This window comes from Anastrepha ludens, chromosome 3 (assembly GCF_028408465.1).
Source record: "Anastrepha ludens isolate Willacy chromosome 3, idAnaLude1.1, whole genome shotgun sequence".
Lineage (NCBI taxonomy): Eukaryota > Metazoa > Arthropoda > Insecta > Diptera > Tephritidae > Anastrepha > Anastrepha ludens.
In genome coordinates this window covers 129,173,622-129,192,349 of record NC_071499.1, presented here as the reverse complement: position 1 = coordinate 129,192,349, position 18,728 = coordinate 129,173,622, and the positions used below count along the sequence as shown (strand labels likewise).

The window sequence follows — 18,728 nt, the reverse complement described above, 5'->3', positions numbered from 1 at the left end:
ATTTTTTTGCCATTTATTTTAAATACACACATTCTTATATTTTACTTCTAACATTTGCTTTTTTACTTTATAAAAGGAATGAGGAAAAATAAAAATTGCTTTAAATGGATTACCTTATTCATTAAAAAAAATATTTGTTGTTAAGTTTTTAATTTAATAGAATTTTTAAAATATAAATATCATAATTTTTTTCTTACGAAATAGAGTGAAATATTTATCTCAAATTAACCATTTTATATTACTGAGAAATGTAAACAATTTCATATATAAAATTGGCGCTTACACTTTTTTCGGTGTTTGGCCGAGCTCCTCCTGCTATTTGAGGTATGCGTCTTGTTGTAGTTCCATAAATAAAGGGACTTAGAGTTTTAAGCCACCCCGGAAAGACAGATTTTTTTATGAGGATATTTTTCATGGCAGAAATACACTCGGAGGTTTGCCACTGCCTGCCGAGGGCTACTACCGAATGATTACGTACGAACCAAGTTGGCTACGGCGGCCGATTACTAAATTCTTTAAGGGGTTTCATACATCCAGAATTTTCAAATAATCGTTTTTTTTACAGATTATTATTCTTTATAGTTTTAGGCATATGTCCTAGGAAGTCGATTGTAAAAATTGCCCATAGCTACAAAGCTATGGTAGTAAATATAACTTCCCGACGAGAGTTTGATGCGCACAGGTAGCTGTAGCGAAATGCAAGTTTAAACTCGTTTTCCTCGAAACTACTTTTTCCGGCACGGTCTGCATGATAACTCATACAGTTTTTAATATTTTTTGATGCGGTTTTTTTAATATTCGAAAGTGTTTTCTATATAGCCCGCCGGGACGGATTTTTGATATTTGAATTAAAAAATTTTATAAACATAAATAAAGTGTGACATTTATGACGTAAAACGCATACTTTTTTTAAATGCCGTAAATAGCAAAGTTTTTCGAAGGATCCAAAAGGACCAATTTTTCATCACCAGTAACGATACGGTTCAAAAAACTTAAATTTTCAAGCCGTTGCAGCAGCTGAGAACACACATTCACTCTCAGCTGAAGGTTGGCCACGAAAAGTCTATGCGGAACCCATTTTCCCAGCTTTGAAACCTTTCCCAACTGAACCAGGTGCCTGTGAACTGTTCTCTGCGATGAATTTAACCTCTGAGCTATTATATCGACTGTCAAATTTGGCTCAGCTTCCACGAGTTCGAGCAAGGCGTCGGAGTTAAAGACTTCAGGACGACCAGCGCGCGGGGCATCCTCCACGTCGCAGTTACCACTTCGGAATTTTTCAAACCACTTTTGCGCAGTCCTTACACTCACGGTATCCTCTCCGTGAACAGTGTTTATTTCTGCATCAGCAGTTGTTGCATTTTTACCACTTTTATAAAAAAAATATAAAATATGCCTCTTATACGCGTTCGAAGATTCCATATTATTTTTTAACAACGCGTGCTTCTATCCGCGATTAAAATCACTTGTGGAATGCACAATATATCAAAGAAAATATAAATAGTTCCATTATATTCCGCGAATAATTTTTTGTATGCAAAAATCGTACAAAAGTGAAATTATGGGTAAAAAACGCACGAACTTTAGACTGACCTGTTACATCATGTTTCACCTTGAGTTTAGCAAAATTTCAAAAAGAAATTTATAATTGTAAAAGTTATCGCAGTTTGTGTGGAACCCGTTTCTCCAGAAGTCCCTTGCGCTGATCATCACAAATCCTTGGGGATTTATCTAAACTCAATCGGACAAGAGAGATTGGTTTTATTAATAGATAATCTTGTGCCTGATCGAAGTGTTTTTTTTTTCAAAATTAACAGTATGGCGGCCACAGGAAATATTTTTCAGATTTTCGAGAAAAAAACCGACAATTAATGGTTTAAAAAAAATCCATATTTTAAAAAAAAAAATTCTTCGATCAGGCACGAGTTTTTTATGTTTCTCAAAAGTAGTATACATTTTATTGAAATCTACCAAGCGGTTTTTAAGTTACACTGATCACCAGTTCAAAAAACATAGTTTTGAAAAAACGCATTTAAAGTTGTGCTATCTGCTCCGGAGCGCACGAGCGTCCTTTGTTAATTGTTGAATAACTCGAAAAGTATTTGTCGAAGTCACTTCAAATTTTCACACAATATTTTTAAGATATTATACTTTAAGAAAATGCTAAATAAAATCCAATTTTCGAAAAGTATTAGTATTAGTAGCATTAGTAAATAAAATTATATGCAGATAAATATAAATATGCATACATTACATTTTTGAGAATCATTAGCAAACTAAGCACAAGACGTAATTTTTCTTGAAAGTGATGTTTTAGCAATTTTTAACTGATTTTTTTTAAATTAATTTCCTTGAATGTTTTTTTTTATATTTTATATACAAAAACTATCAAGATAGGAATTACAATTCATAAATTAACTACATTACATTGTGAAATCCGCTTCGAAGCTGCTACTTCAACGAATGTTTTGATCCTCCAAGTACTACAGAATATTTTGTATGTATATATGTTAAAGTAAGCTATGTATGTTATAAGTCATTGTTTGTGTACGAATTTGTGTGCGCAAATATTTTAAGTGTGTAAAAATTGCTTAAGTACCTTGTATATATTTAAAATTGTGTTAAAAAAATTGTTAAAATATCCGGTAAGGCGCATCTTTCTAAGGATTTTACAAAACCTTCAATGGTCGAATATATAAGCATGTACCATATAAGTAAGCGAAGATATTGTTAGAAGCATACGCTAAATAAAAATATATACATATTTTGTGTCGAAAAATGCTCAAGCTGCGTTTTTTTGGCGAAAAATAGGAGAAATGTGCTCGTACACAGTCGAAATCCCTAAAATTATCTCTTAGCTAGTGGACTAACTGTAGCAAGAGTGCCTGAGATGCTGCGTGTTTATTTGCAGAATTTCGTATACATAAAATTTTGGAACAGAAACCAGAATGTTAAGGGGGAACTCCACTGGGAACGCGTGAAAATTAAGTGATTTTCATGAATTTTTGTATAAGTAGGGATGATTATTTGAGGATCGAACGAATTATAATTTATTTATATTAACATATAGTCAACTATACTGACACACATTTTTATTAAAAAATATTAAAAATTACAATTGTTATTAATATTAATGCAATGACGTCATAAAAAACTGTTGCACCCTGGTGGCCACAATACAGCGGTGAAAAATCATCTGAAAGCAAAAAACCAAAAAAATTCTTAATCTATACATCAATGGCTACACAGGCCGACAAAATTTAACCAACATTCAGACCCAGAAACCAGACTATATATTTCCGAAGGTTTATGATGCGCTGAATCCAAATCTGGCCTCAGAATTGCTCTATTAGTTTGAGTTTTCGAGATATCCTAACCTAAAAGTGCAAAAAACCCCATTTTTGCCCATATTTGAGGTTATGTAGCCTTGCAGATGTTTTCTTTCACCAAAATTAAAGGATGGCATCTTTAAATACAATCCTTCTTTTTTCAAATGGCGTTTTGTTTGCTCAAATATCATTTTTTTTCGCAGAGATATCGCATTTTGAAATTTTCATGTTTCGAAATTTTCCTACACCTGAAAATCGATTAAGATAACATAGACATGATATATTCGATTACTAATTTTCTTGAATTGAGTCTTATTTTTCTTAAAATTTTGTCTCACACCATAAGTGTGCTGACTCACCACATCCCTACACTATCTAACCTTTGGGTACCGAGTCACACACAGCCCTAACCCCTAGAAACCACCCCTATCATACCGCGAGCAGGCTAACCCACATAACCGCAAGCAGGCTTTCCCACAAACTCCAAATTTACATACTATTAATCCATATATTTCAGGCCCTCAAACCCAAGAAAATTAGTAAGCGACTATATCATGTCTATGTTATCTTAATCGATTTTCAGGTGTAGGAAAATTTCGAAACATGAAAATTTCAAAATGCGATATCTCTGCGAAAAAAAATGATATTTGAGCAAACAAAACGCCATTTGAAAAAAGAAGGATTGTATTTAAAGATGCCATCCTTTTATTTTGGTGAAAGAAAACATCTGCAAGGCTACATAACCTCAAATATGGGCAAAAATGGGGTTTTTTGCACTTTTAGGTTAGGATATCTCGAAAACTCAAACTAATAAATTAATTTTAGTTATCAATCCGAATTTTGCATGGACAGAGAAGCAGATATTAGTTTAAATTATTTCGGATACTTGTAGACTAGTGCTATCGTCGTATCTGGCGTTTTTTTTTATTAATATTTTTTTTGAGAAAATAGTGCCGGTTTGAAAAATGAGTTTGTGTTTTTACGCTTGGAATTTTTAAAAACGGCTATGCACGATTACATGTCCAAAAATTAAAAAAAAAATTTAATTCAGAAAAGCCGTTTTGAGAAAAACGCGTTTAAAGTTTTCTTTGGCCGTTGTAACTCACTACATGCACTTATTGTAAGGCGTTTTTAGGTGCGCTTCAACTTTTTTCCGATAGGGAGGGCGAACGACGCAATATTTTTTATTTTTCGCTTGTCATTTGTAAACTTTATTAGTATACATTTCATCATGGAACGCTACACACTTGAACAACGCGTTAAAGTTATTCAGGCTTATTATGAAAACGGGCGTTCAAATCAAAATGCATATCGCGCACTTCATCTTCAGTGAGGACGCACATTTTCACTTAGTGGATTCGTCAGTAAGCAGAATTTCCGCATTTGGGCGAAAGATAATCCAAGAGAGATTGCCGAAAAACCAACGTACCCACAAAGAGTGATTGTTTGGTGCGGTTTACATGCCGGCGGCGTAATTGGCCCATATTTTTTCGTTGACGAGAACGATCGCCACGTTACTGTGAATGGAAATCGATACCGCGACATGATAAACGATTATTTTTGGCCGCAATTGAATGGTATGGACTTAGACGACATGTGGTTTCAACAGGACGGGGCCACAAGCTACACAGCACACTCTACAATTGATTTGTTGAAGAGTAAGTTCGATGAGCGCATTATTTCCAGAAATGGACCGGTCGAATGGCCGCCGCGCTCGTGTGATTTGACGCCTCTAGACTATTTTCTTTGGGGTTATGTGAAGTCATTGGTCTACAGTAACAAGCCGGCGACGATTTGTGAGCTCAGAGCCAATACTGAACGCGAAATTGCTGGAATTTCGGCCGATTTATGCAAAAGAGTGGTCGAAAATTGGGTTCAACGATTGGACTTCGTAAAACGTGCACGCGGTGGTCATGCAAAAGAAATCGAATTTCATACTTAAATGTATATGTTCAAACTCGATAATAAAAAAAAAATTAGTTAAAAAAGTCAAACCGTTTGTGTTTTATTCAAAAAAGTTCAAAAGTTGAAGCGCTCTTACTGAAAAACGCTTTATTGGGTATAACTTCTTCAATTTTCAAGATTTTAAGTTAACATTTTGTTTACATAGTTTTGAATATATCTACTTTAAGAAAATGCAAAATCGTTTTTGTTTTTGAAAAATCACAGTGGTGTTCCCCCTTAATGAGATGAGAAGGCGCAAATGTTACTGTTAACTATTTTTAGTAAAATTGAGATTTGAAAGGTTTGTTGCAGTAGATAATGTTAATTACATGCAACAGAATGCAGAATTCTCTTGCATGTTAATTAACATTTTCTGCAGAAACTCATTTAAAACGTGCATTGGGTAAAATTTCCGGTACGTTGTGCTGCTACCTACTCGTCCACTGCAAAATGGAACCAGAAGTGGTTCGTAGCTTAGCTAGCGCAAATTCTTAACCAAGTTTCTATTGCTGCTCTGGTGTGGATGCCTTGGCCGGCGGCGTATGAAAAATGGCTGTTCTAAAGTTTAATTTGCTTTACACGGTAACTGCGCAATTAATAATTAACATGCACAGTTACCAAAATTTACTTTTATGTAGGATAGCTAACAGAGGCGTTTTATGTTTCCAGCTATGCAATTTTGCTATTAGCAAAATTAGTGAATATACTTTGTAAGCCACACATTTATGATGATGAGCCACAGTTTGATGTCAAATGTAGCAGCGAAACACTCTGAGTAGTTTCTCCATTGTAACAAAACATTCGCAGGCACAATTACCCATGCACAGTTTGAGGTGAAACGTAGTAGCGAAAAACACGGAGTAGCTGCTGTATGGTTTGTTGTTGCACTATTGCGCTGCGCAGATAATATTCAAATATTCAAAGTGGTGGTTTGTATCTTCGTTGGAAAAATTTAAAATAAACACTTACCAACTAAATAAACTATCAAAAACACAAACCAAAAGAGAAAAAAATTTGCAGAGAGTGAGAATTCTCTGGATGAGAGAGTGCTGAGAGTCGTGTCTACGCTAATGCTGCTTCTGAAATTAGGCAACTTTTAAGCGCTCTGCTTAATTTTGTGCGACAATTTTGTGAGCAACAAAAAAGTTGCCGTGTCTACAGCGGTGGCTTCAGCGTACGAATTGTGGGGGGAAATCAGGAAAATTTAATAAATATTTTAATTTCGTATTTTTTAAAACAGCTTTAAAAAAAAAAAAAATAATTGGCATGTACACTTCTAATAGGTGTTTGGCCGAGCTGCTCTTCCTATTTGTGGCCTGCGTTTTGATGTTCTACAAATGGTAGGACCTACAATTTTAAGCCGACTCCGAACGGCAAATGGTTTATTATGAGTCACTTTTTCATAGCTGAAATAACAGCTATTCGTTTTTTTTTTTAATTTTTTATGAATTTTGATTATATTTAAAAAGCAATTTATATATTGGTGAGCCTCAAATTCATGGAATTTGTGTGAATAAAAACTGCCACTTATTTTTTTATTAATTTTTTTTTTTTATTATTTCTTCATTTCTTATTTATTTGCTCATTTACATGTAAATCACTTCATTTCCATTGATTATGCAGTTTACGTTTAATTAAATTCTGATATTCTTTTGTATTAGTTCTCCTTATAAATATTTACTAATCGCATGTATGTATGTATATACTTTAGTATGTATGCGTGTTGGTATGTTTTTTTTTTATTACTAACTGACACTTTGATACTGAGTGCTGGTTGTGTTGCACGCTGCTTTTTTTTCTCGTCTTTTTGCAGTTGCTTTTTTTTATGATTTTTTCGTTCTTTTAACGATTATGTCATTCATTTTTTATTTCAAAAATTGTTGTTAACAAAAATAAAGACAAAATAAAAATTTAAATATACAATTTTTGGAATAAAAAAATAGCAGTATTTCTGATCTGGTCTGCTTATAAGAAAGTTTATTGTTTGCTTTTTTTATTTAACCAAAATTTTTATAATGATTTTTTCACGTGCAGCAAAAGTATACAAATTGCAAGTAACTACATAAAAATATACGAGTACTAACTCCATAGCTATAAAAATGGGGATACGCTTAAGAGAAGTGCAGTGTAATTATGCATTTCTTCATAGTTAAACTTAAAAGAGCTTTTACAAAACTTATTGTACAATACAATATTTTCGACATAAAATTATGTAAAATCGTTTATCGACTAAGATTTACCAACTTATGATATTTTATTTACAAAATGAGTGCGAAAAATTAACACCCAGGCTTATGAAAAAAAAGAAATATATATAATTTGCTTTCAGCGTTCTTTCTAAAATATTTTGGAAATTGTATTAATTTAATAAAAACATTTTTTAATAAAAAATAAAAAAAAAATGTTTAATAAAAAATAAAAAAATTTTTTTTAATAAAAAATATTAAAAAAAATTTTTTTAATTAAAAATAAAAAATTTAAAGACTTTTTTTTTCTTAAGAAAATTTTGTTAGAAAATGTTATTTTAAGGAAAATATTTTTTTTATTTCCGCAGAACTTTAATAAGTGTCGCATTGTTAGTACTTTTTGAATAGCTTTTACTTTCAAAAAGTAACCTAAAAATTGTAGTATTTACAAGTGTAATTAAAGTATAAGTAAGTATGTATGCATGTATCGGTGTACTGGCAGCGGTGGCAGATGCCGTAGAAATTGAACAAAAACACCGGGGACAAAGCAAGGAAAGCATAACAACACAGTTACATCGAAGTGTGAAAGCTCTTTTTTCGATGTTTAAGGTCTGGTAAACTCATCTTGTTGATAAATTACATCAAGTTTTATAGTGAGAAAGCTCTTTCGTCGTGATGAAAGCTCTGGAAAACTCCGAAAGCTGATAGACTGTATATGCACTCAAAGCATACCTGCTCTTTCTTCATCATAAAAGCTCTAAAAAAAAATCCGAAGACTGGCCATCTGTCAAAGTATCAAAGCTTTTCCTAAGGTGCGAAAATTCTAAAGAACCTAGGAAACAGAGTAATTGTATCAACAGTAAAAGTGGAAAAGCTCATTATTCTGTCAGGAAACTTTGAAAAACGCAAAAAAAACAGAAAACTTATTAACTACATCAACTGTCAGAGTATGGAAGCTCTTCTTAGTGCGACAATTCTGGAAAACTTGAGAAACAACTGTATCAACAGTAAACGATTTTTCTTCTGCGGGGAAGCTCCGAAAGTCAGAAAAATTACCATCTGCATCTACTGTCAAAGTATGAAAGCTTTTTCGACGTGCGAAATTTCTGAAAAACTTAATAAATTGAGCAATTGTCAAAGCGAAAAAGCTCTTTCTTTAGGGCGAAAGCTGCAAAAAACTCAACATATTGCTACATTTCGCAAGAAACTTAACTTTGCTTTTAAAAACTTGCTTTAAAGCCAGAAGATCTGTTAAAATTTTGGAATCATAAAATCAACAAAGTTATCAATTGCATATGAAAGCTCAAGCGCTAAGCCGTAAACTGTCGTAAGCTTTATTAATTTTTTTTTGTCGATTATTTTCTGAAAACGTAGAACTTCCATTAATTTGGTTTTTTGTACAAGTGAGTGCAAACTTTTGTTCAATAACTCAAATTTTTTAAATGTCATCATTTCATGGTTAAATTAAGTACAGTCGAACTTCTCTACAGTGAACTTCCATATAATGAAGCTCTCCTTATAATGAACTGGTTTCGAAGACACTGCTTTTTCGTTCTACTTTCGGTGTATTTTTGTCTCCTTATAATGAATTTCTATATAGTGAAGTTTTCTATATAATGAACAAATTTTACAGCTGGAAATTCAAGCGTCCTAAGTTTTTGTCTCCATATAGTGATTTTTTTCAAAAGTTTTCTGTTGCAAAAAATTACAGTTAGATGTGGACAAACTGTAATGAGGGGAATCCCAAAATTAAAACAGAAATAGCTGAGCTATTACAGTTTTATTCAGTGATTGAAGTTAAAATGACGCATCGAAGCAGCATTTCGCTTGAAAAAAATTTATTAATGATTAACAAAGTTAATGAAGGAAAGAAAAAAAAAAAGATATTGCCAATGAATTCGGAGTTCTTCCCAGCACTTAATCAAATATTTTAAAAAATAAGGAAGTGATTTTAAAAACTGCGGAGGATTTGGCAGTAAATACCAAACGCAAAAGACTTCGACCTTGTCATTTTGAGGATATTGACGAAGCAATGCTGAAATGGTTACTCGTTGCACGTGGTAAGAATCTCCCTTTATCTGGACCATTATTGAAGCAAAAGGCCAAAGATTTTGCGGAAGCACTAGGACACCACGAATTTGAGGCAAGTACAGGTTGGTTAGACAAGTTCAAAAGTCGGCATGGCGTTATTCAAAAGACATTATGTGGGGAAAGTGCTGACGCCAACATAGAAAACCGTGATGAATGGGTAACGAACGTCTTACCGAAATTAATTGAAAATTACAACATTATCGACATTTTTAATGCCGACGAGACTGCTTTGTTTTTCAAATGCTTGCCAACTAAAACACTGGCATTCAAAAATGAAAAATGCTTTGGTGGGAAGCAAAGCAAGGAGAGAATAACTGTCCTGGTGGGAAGCAATATGACTGGATCAGAAAAGCTAAAATTGCTGGTAATCGGAAAGGCCAAAAATCCGAGGTACTTCAAGGGAATAAAATCTTTAGGTGTCGATTATGAGTTTAACAAAAAAGCATGGATGGCCAGTGAGATTTCTACGAAATGGATTGTAAAACTCGACAAAAAATTTTGTGATCAAAACAGAAAGGTGTTGTTTTTTGTTGATAACTGCACTGCCCACCCTAAAGATGTGAGAGACAAGTTGAGACACATTCATATCGCTTATTTTCCTCCCAACATGACTTCGTTACTGCAACCAATGGACCAAGGCATTATCTACAACATGAAACAACATTACAGAAAACGAATTTTAACGAATATACTGACTCAAGTGGATGAGGGAAATTCTGTTATGGCCATAGACTTGCTGCAAGCAGTTCGAAATCTTAGCAATATATGGAATGTCTATGTTAAACCAGAAACAGTTGCCAACTGTTTTAAAAAGGCTGGATTTTCAAAAGATGTTATGCAGATTCCATTTGAGCATTGGGATGAAGCATACAGTCTTCATTTAAAAAAGTAGCAAATATCGAAGCATCGTTTGATGACTACGTAAATGTTGATAATGGTGTGCAGACTTGGGACAAACCATCCGAAGAAGATATTCTCAACAGCATTTTTGAAAGTCGCGGAGTTCCAGCTGAACCTGGTAAGCATTTATCTTTTTATAGTCAAACAAAAATTTAATATGTAAATATTATTTCAGATAACGATGAACACGATTTGACCGTTGAAGAATTGGCAGAAACTGAGGAGGCATTACCTACGTTGATACAAGCTGCTTCATCCATTAGCGTAATTAGAGCCTTTGTGGAAATGAGGAGTGACGTGCCGATTAATGTTTTGAACTCTCTACATGATTTGGAAGCTTTTATTGAAAATGAAAAATGGAAGACTGTAATTCAAACCAAACTCACTGATTATTTTAAATAAAATTACATAAAAAATCAATGTTTCTTTATAATGAAGTTTCTATATAGTGAAGTGATTTTCAGGTCCCGTGCGAATTCACTATATGGAAGTTCGACTGTAATACAAAAATTTCATTTATTTAAAAATTCGCCCAGTGCGAGTAAAAGCTTGCTATGAGCACACGAACGCTTCTCGATAAGTGTGTACAGCTAAGCACGGTAAACTTTATAATCTCGGCGACTTTTTTCGAATTAAGCTCTTCGCATAAAAACTTTGTTTTAGATAAATAAATTTCGTGTATTTGAATCTTTCACATTCTACGCCATCTATCAGAGCTTTCTACCATTAACCAATATATGTATGCATACTATATAGCCGCCTAGGACTTCATATTATCCTTTCGAAATTGCTTAACTCATTTTTACAAAACAAATTTTCTGGTTTGCGGCAATTTTCAAAAAAATTTCATTAATTGCAGTTAACTATTTACACTTTTTTATTATCATCCATTGGCTATTCTATTTGTTTTGAGTTTTCAATCTGTGTCTGTATTATTATAAAGTACCGTTAAGTACGCTTACTACCTAAATATGTATGTATATGTTAAGTTGTTCCCACTTTTTCTGCGATTCCATTTCTATGTGAACATTTCTCGTTTTCATTTTCTTCGATTTTTTTTTCATTTTCCTTTTGTTACACAACTAATTTTAATATTTTTTAATAGAAACTTAAATTTAATGATATTTTTCGCTTGCCGATAGTTGCACAAGACTTTTCACACTGATTGCTTATTTAGTTTTGTTTTTGCAAAATTTGCTGCCCTTCAGAGTACCAATTAGTTGTTGTATTTTTAATTCATTTTGTTTTTTTGAAAATTTCACTAATTTGCGTGAAAATTAATTACACACAAATTTTATTAATATACAATTTTTAAATTATTTTTTATCTTTTGTTTTTCAAATTAAATTTTTATATCTCTATCTGCTTACGCTTATGATTTGTGTTAGTTATTATGCTGGATCTTTTTCGATTTCCTAGAGCTAATTTTTATTATACACATACATATATAAATCGCTTTAATCGTCTTAACAACGCCATCAGTCTTTAACTTAGGGATTAAATTGTGTACTTGCTTAAAATTTACTGTTTTACTGTAATATTTGTATGTATGTAAGTATTTGTATATTTTCTTACATTCAAATTGGAAAATGCAATTAGGCGGTTTAGTGATTGAAAAAGCATAGGTTTGGGGTGAAATTTGAAAATTGTCATAAATTATGTAAGCAATTAAGGTATTGCGAAGTATTTGCTTGGGGAATGTAACTGATGATCAGCTTGAGAAAAAATTTTTGAATTGGAAATTTAAATTTTTTAAGCCATTAGAGATTAGATTTTCGATAAGATATAAGTGAGAAACTAATAATTGAAAAAGCTGGAGCACAAATTATAAATTCAAAAATAAAAAAATAATACAAAATTCTAAATAATAAGGAATGTAAAAGAAAAAATCATGCATTCAAAAAAAAAAAACAACAAAACAAAAACAATCAAAATTAAATGTGAAAAAAAGATAAGTTTAATAAAACCAAATTATATTTTTACTAAAATTATATGTAAAAAAGCAAATTATAAGTTCAAAAAGATGTTTTTATAAAAGTAAAAAATTAAAAATTAATTAAAATAAAAAAATTTTAATTAATTTATTAAAAAATTACTGCTAAAAAAATGAATTAAAATTTTATCTTAAAACTAAATACAAAGAAATTGAAAATTCAAAAAGAAAAATTTTATAAAAGTTAAAAAACTTAAAATTAAAGAAACAAAAAAAAAATTGGATAATAAAATAAATACAATATTAAAAAATTAAAAATTCTAAAAGAAGTTTTTCAAAAGTTAAACAAAAAAAAAATACTAATAATATTAAAAATGTATATTAAAATCATACTCGTATGTATGTCAAAAAAATATATATTACACAAAACAAAACATTTTAGGTAAGTCCGCAAATTAAAAGTTTTAAAAGAAGGTTTGTTAAATTTAAAAAAAATAGTTAAAGAAAAAAAATTTACTTTAAATAAAAAAAAATGACAAATCCAAATAGAAATTTTATAAAATTCACAAAACAAACAATAAATAAAATTTTTATTAAAATTAAATGTAGAACATAAAACATCATGAATACAAAAATGAAAGTTAATATATATTAATTAAAAAACAAAAAATATGATAAAACCAAATATATAAAAAATTATAAAAGTTGAAACAAACAAAAAAAATCCAAAAAAAAAAATTTTTTAAAATATAAACAAAAGTTAACACCAGAAATAATAATAAAAATCGAAAAAATTTAAGTAAATTTAAATGAGGAGTAAAATTAAAGTAAAGCTAAAAATAAAAATTTGAAAATATCTAAATAAAGGAGTTTTTTCCTTTCTACCAGCGACATACAATTTTCCGAAAGTAAAAAAATATTGTGTTAAAAATTTAAGTATTTTAAGTTGTGTTTCAAATTTCGAAGTAGTAAAATAAAATATAAAAAAAAATTAAAATGTTTTAATACAGAGTTTCATATTCATGACTTAATATTAAATATTTATAGCTGCCTCGAACTCATTTTATGCAATAACATATTTGTTTTTGATTAAACACTTTCATCAGCTGTGGAAAGTAACTTCAAATTAATCACTATAACTAATTTGTGACAGTTTTGTTTCGTTTCATTTGCAGTTGAGTGAAATTTTTTAAAAAGTCATAAACGTAACATAAACGTTTTATGGGTGGTGGAGTGCCAAAAGCTTTGCCATTGAAAAAGCAAAAAAAAAAAAAATAAAAAAAAAGGTCTCTACAAAAAGTTAAAGAAACACAAGAAATTCTCTACAAAGGGTTAAAAACAAGTAAACAAAAAAAAAAGAAACTCTTTACCAATAGTTGAAAATAAAAATAAAAAGTAACTGTCAAAAAGTTTTTTCATTTTAAAATAATGTCAGAATATTCCAGTATAATATTATATTATCAAGAAGTAGGATTTAGATATTATATAATAATATGAAAAAATTACATTATATTACTACAAAAATTAAAAATAAAAATTTGAAAAAATATCTAATAAAGGGTTTTCTAATAACAGGTGTTATTGGTGAATTGATTGTGCTATGAAGAGATGATTAGCGATTTTTTATGGCCGGAATTGGATGGTATTGATCTGGACAACGTTTATTTTCAACAAGACGGCGCTACGTGCCACACAAGCAACGAAACCATTGATCTTTCACGGGATTCGGACCGTGTTATCTCTCACAATTGGCCACCGAGATCTTGTGATTTAACACCTTGTAACTTTTTTCTTTGGGCCACGTTAAAGAGAAAGTCTACGCCAACAGCCCAGGGTCGATTCAAGACCTGAAGATGGAATTCGTGACGCTATCGAGGACATAGGGCAGCCACTGTGCAATTCGGTTATGGAAAATTTCATGAAAAGGATATTGCCCTGCAAGCGTGGTCGTGGTGGTCATTTGCCTGATGTTATTTTCCACTATTAACGGCATACCTTCCTCATTATAATGAATAATCATCCGATCATTTATATTAAAAAATAGCATTTTTCCTTGAATATCAAAGTAACACCACTGTTTGGAAAACCCTAAAAAAGAACACTTTCTAACAGCGACATAAAATTTTCCGAAAGTAGAAAAACTAATATCAACAATTTACGTATTTTAAGGCGTGTTTCAAATTTCGTAGGAGTAAAATAAAATATTAAAAATTAATAATTGAACTAAAACCACTTTTTTCTCTGAAAGTTTTTCCAAAAATGTTAAATTTTCCATAAGTAGCAAAAGTTTAAAAATTTTATAATTCAAAAATTTATATTTTATAATAGTAAATAGTAGTAAAAAAAATTTCCGTAATTTCTTGAGAGTTCAGATAAAAAAAATTCCTTTTCTTGAATTTAAAAATCATGGGTGCTTTTTTTGCGCAAAAATGTAATGATAAAACAAAATTCCCTAAACATCATTTAAATAATCTTTGCATTTACAAAAACCGAAGCAGGAAAAAAAGTTTCTTTTTTGTTGTTGTAAGTTAAGAAAAATTTCAAACATAGAAGGCGCTTCACAAATATTGCATCTACGTAGATTTCTTAAAATGTTTGAAAGTGCTTTTTTTAAATTTTTTAGCCTAGCTTTTGGCACATCAAAACCTACATAAATATTGTCTTTAATTACTAGCTATAATTTTTTCAACTATTTGTAAAGGAAAGTAAAAGAAATATTTTTGGAATACATTTTTTTCAAGTACGTACACTTTTTAACATGAAGGCACATTTTACGTTTTTTCTTCTTCTTTTCTTATGTTTAAATATAAAGAGCGTAGTAACAAGATTTATTTGCTAGAATTTACTTTTCTAACCATACAACTAAAAATAGCTTTTCCGTAGTCAGTATTTAAAACATAAATTTTACAATTAATTGTTCGCTTCTTTCATTTGATAAAATTTACAAATATTTTTCTTAATGTTGGGCAAATTTCTAAATTTATAACACTGATTTAAAATAAAAATTTTACATACTTTTTAATTTCGTTCGTTTTCTTCTTAAACAGCGAAAGAATTGTCTTCGTTAAGTACCACATTATAACCTTTTTTTGGTTTTTTTAAGAAACTTATTGTTCTCAATTTCTTCTACAGGCGCCTATCGCAGGGGGTTTTAGAAGGCTTAACGGTTGATAGTAGAAGAGGGGAAAGCCATTTTTCATTTTTCGTAAAAAGTAATCGTAATTTTTTGTTGTTGTTGTTTTAATTAGATACAGTAAAATAGTTGCCTTATCAGGGTTGCAAGCCCATAAGCCAAAGCTATAGACGCTTGAAAAATGAAGAGGCCTTCTCGAGACGCTTTTGCTTTCCAAGCTTTTGCAGGCTTACTCAGGAGTATACAAGAAAAGTTAAAGGAATTTAAACTGCGTCGTAATTCATGCCACTCATCTACTCGGCGTTACTTGCGTTCGCTTTAAAATTCCGCTCGGAATTATCAAAAAAATTCGTTACTACCCACCATAGCCTCACGCCAGCGCTCACGTTCGTAGTAATCTGCCCCATTGTCCGCGCCACTACCACTACCGCCCATCCAGCTGTTGCTGCCACCTGCCCACCAACTGCCCAAAAATCACCGCTCACTTGCGTGTGTCGTCGAGCCAATGCCGCCATTGCTGCTGCTATAGCCGAGCGGCCGCTTAAAGAAGCCCAACGTATCTAGCGTGCGGAAGGTGCGGCGTATCAGCTCATCTTTGTACTTCCAGATCGTTTTGTCTTCCACCGAGTTCTCGCGGTACTCCTCACAACTCTTCTTTAACGTATTCACACAGTCGGCGCGATAGTGTTGCAATTGCGCATCGGTCGTGTTCACAGGATAGGATTTGCAGACACCGCCAAGACATGCGAGCGGAAAGTGATTATGTAGCGTGAGCACGCGCTCTGGATCATGGAAGCATTTCACATACTGATTGGGCTTCGTGTAGTTCTTGGCACGGTGCACGTGCTGCAGCATATGCATGTACTTTGGTATGTCTTTGTGCCAGCCGTGCTCGTGTTGTTGGTCATCCAGAAAGTAGACATTGCGGAAATTGTAGCTGTTATAGCCTTCGGGTTTGATTTTCAACGATTCAGGCACCACTTTCTCCATTAGCTCGGACCAGAGCACAAAATTGCCCTTCGGCATAATCACCTCGTCGATGTCCAGCAGCGCAATGTACTTGTACAGGTAGATATTCTTATAGAGACAATCATTGTAGGGTATCACCTCGTTCTGACGCTTGTGATTCGTCTTTTTCGTTAAGTAGAGGTGCTGAAAGCCGGGCACATTCGGTTGTCCACCCGGCAGTGTTAGCGGTATGACCTGTACCTTGCCCTCTTGCTCATAGTGACTGAGTACTTTTGTGATGTTCGGATGCACTTGTAGATTGTAGAAGTAGATCTTGTCTGCGCCCAAAATATTCAACATCTCAATCCATTCGATCAGACGCACAGATAGATCATCGTAGAGGAAGTCTAAACCTTTAACGCAAACCGCGAAACCCTTCTTCTGATCATCCTGCGGCCGGTTGTAGATGACGCGCAAGTTGTTGGTTGCTGTATCGCATTCCTTCTCAACCATCGACACCGAGCTGGGCACCACACCGTGGAAGGGTTTTGGTATTTGACAAGCTATCAAATACGGCTGATAGATACCCTGCTTATAGTTGCCCCACTTATTGTACCAGATGTACTTATACTCAAAGGTCTTCACAATGAATGGCTCCTTCTGGCCGTCAAACCAGAATTGACAGTACGTCTTCACTGTCGGCTGTATGCGATCGATCATGCCGAGTATGCGCACAGTCGGACCAATGCGTGAGGTCTTACGTATATCGTAGTAGGCGCCAAATAACTGAAAGGTACCATTCGTAGTGCGCATCGTCTGCCAGTAAATGTTGTTGAACTCCAGCTCGAAGATGGAAGGATACTTGGCACAAGTGTTGGATTTCTGTTGGCGGAAGTTTTTGTTCTTGCTCCAGTAGGCGATGGGGAGCGATGGGATGCGCGATTCTACATCGCGCACCAGCTGATCATCGTCCATGGCTGAAACGGAAGAGAAGAAAGAAAAGGGGGAAAGAAAAGTGGATTAGTCAAAAGTACAAATAGTTGCGTCTGAAGTTTAATGAAAAAGTGCGAGTTGAGAAAAGATTACTTTTCCAAAGCAGTCAGGCACGCAACCTAAGATGCCAAGCGGAAAATGCGATTTTAAAATGGTTTAAAACCAGTTTTATTGGGAGCGAGGCGCTACTTAAGTTATTTGAACTGTACACGGTGTGACTAACGCCATTCAGATCTCGATCTATGAGTATGGAAGATTTCATTCTCCACAAAATAAACTTTTATTGAAATATAATAAAGGAAGTTGGTTTCCTGGCCCACAATTTACATTAAGTTCTTGAGTTGTGGGCTAGAGGTAAGCAATTTAACCCAGGCTAAGTTATTCTTTAATGACGCAACGCCAATTTGTTGAAAAAAGTCTTTCATGAATATTCTCCGTCGTACGGTGGGGCATATATTTGTTGGTATCGCCTTCGTGGAGATAAAATGGAAATTCATACCATAAGTTGCAAGAGAAACTTGACTATTTAGCGAAGAAGAGGCCTACTCAGATTCTCTTTGACCATGTTACAGCGTTTCCTTCTTCTTACTTCAGGGATGCCGGTGTACTACTGGTAATTCGAAATCAAGACGATACCAAGTACTTAATTGTTAAAACAAAAATATGTCAAGGCGGAGGGGAAACTAAGAGTTGTGTAGAAAAATTCATTGAAAGTTCTGTGGAACTGAATATATATAATACCCTTTAACTCCGAGTGGTGCCTAGGGCCAAAAACTGAATGAACTGAATAAGGCAAGCTAATATATGAAGGCATGCGGAAAGGACATGAGATCTCATGTAAGGCATAATAAGCTGGATGAGATGAGTTTCCAAAAATCAGAAGTTGTCCTGGGAGTACTGATTTTAATTATATCAACAGCTTGAAAGTAAAATGGATACCTTTAACAAAACGGACTCACTGAACTTCGTCTATTATGGAGGAAGTATTGAATATTCGATTCAGAGGTATAAAAATGCTTCCCCAACCCTCTATCTCACTCCAAAAATATAAAACGATAGAGGGAATTGTGCATAATCGCTGTGGTTGACAGGCCTACACATATCTGCAACCCATGCCAGTTTGTAAGAATTGAGGAACTGACGCTTTTGAGACTCATTGAGAATAACTCCTCATGAGAAGGAAGCAGGGTGTTGATATCAAGCCTTTTGGTCTACGTGGACTCTGACCTGACTTTCTTTCAGACTGTAACAAGCGAATAGCGCTTCCGTTC

The 18,728-nt window shown here is 33.0% G+C and overlaps 2 protein-coding genes across 2 annotated transcripts in view; one reads left to right on the top strand and one right to left on the bottom strand.

Annotated features, from left to right (window-relative positions):
* LOC128859217 (relaxin receptor 2) overlaps window positions 1–2,768 on the top strand; it is a 94,443-nt gene extending 91,675 nt beyond the window's left edge. The window contains exon 22 of the transcript XR_008454113.1: window positions 2,398–2,768. The gene's annotated coding sequence lies outside the window, so the exon portion shown is untranslated. The remainder of the gene's footprint in view (window positions 1–2,397) is intronic.
* A 9,734-nt stretch (window positions 2,769–12,502) lies between these two features.
* LOC128859216 (uncharacterized) overlaps window positions 12,503–18,728 on the bottom strand; it is a 261,658-nt gene continuing 255,432 nt past the window's right edge. The window contains exon 6 of the mRNA XM_054096011.1: window positions 12,503–17,441. Coding sequence (XP_053951986.1) covers window positions 15,991–17,441 — 1,451 coding nt within the window. The 3' untranslated portion in view covers window positions 12,503–15,990. The remainder of the gene's footprint in view (window positions 17,442–18,728) is intronic.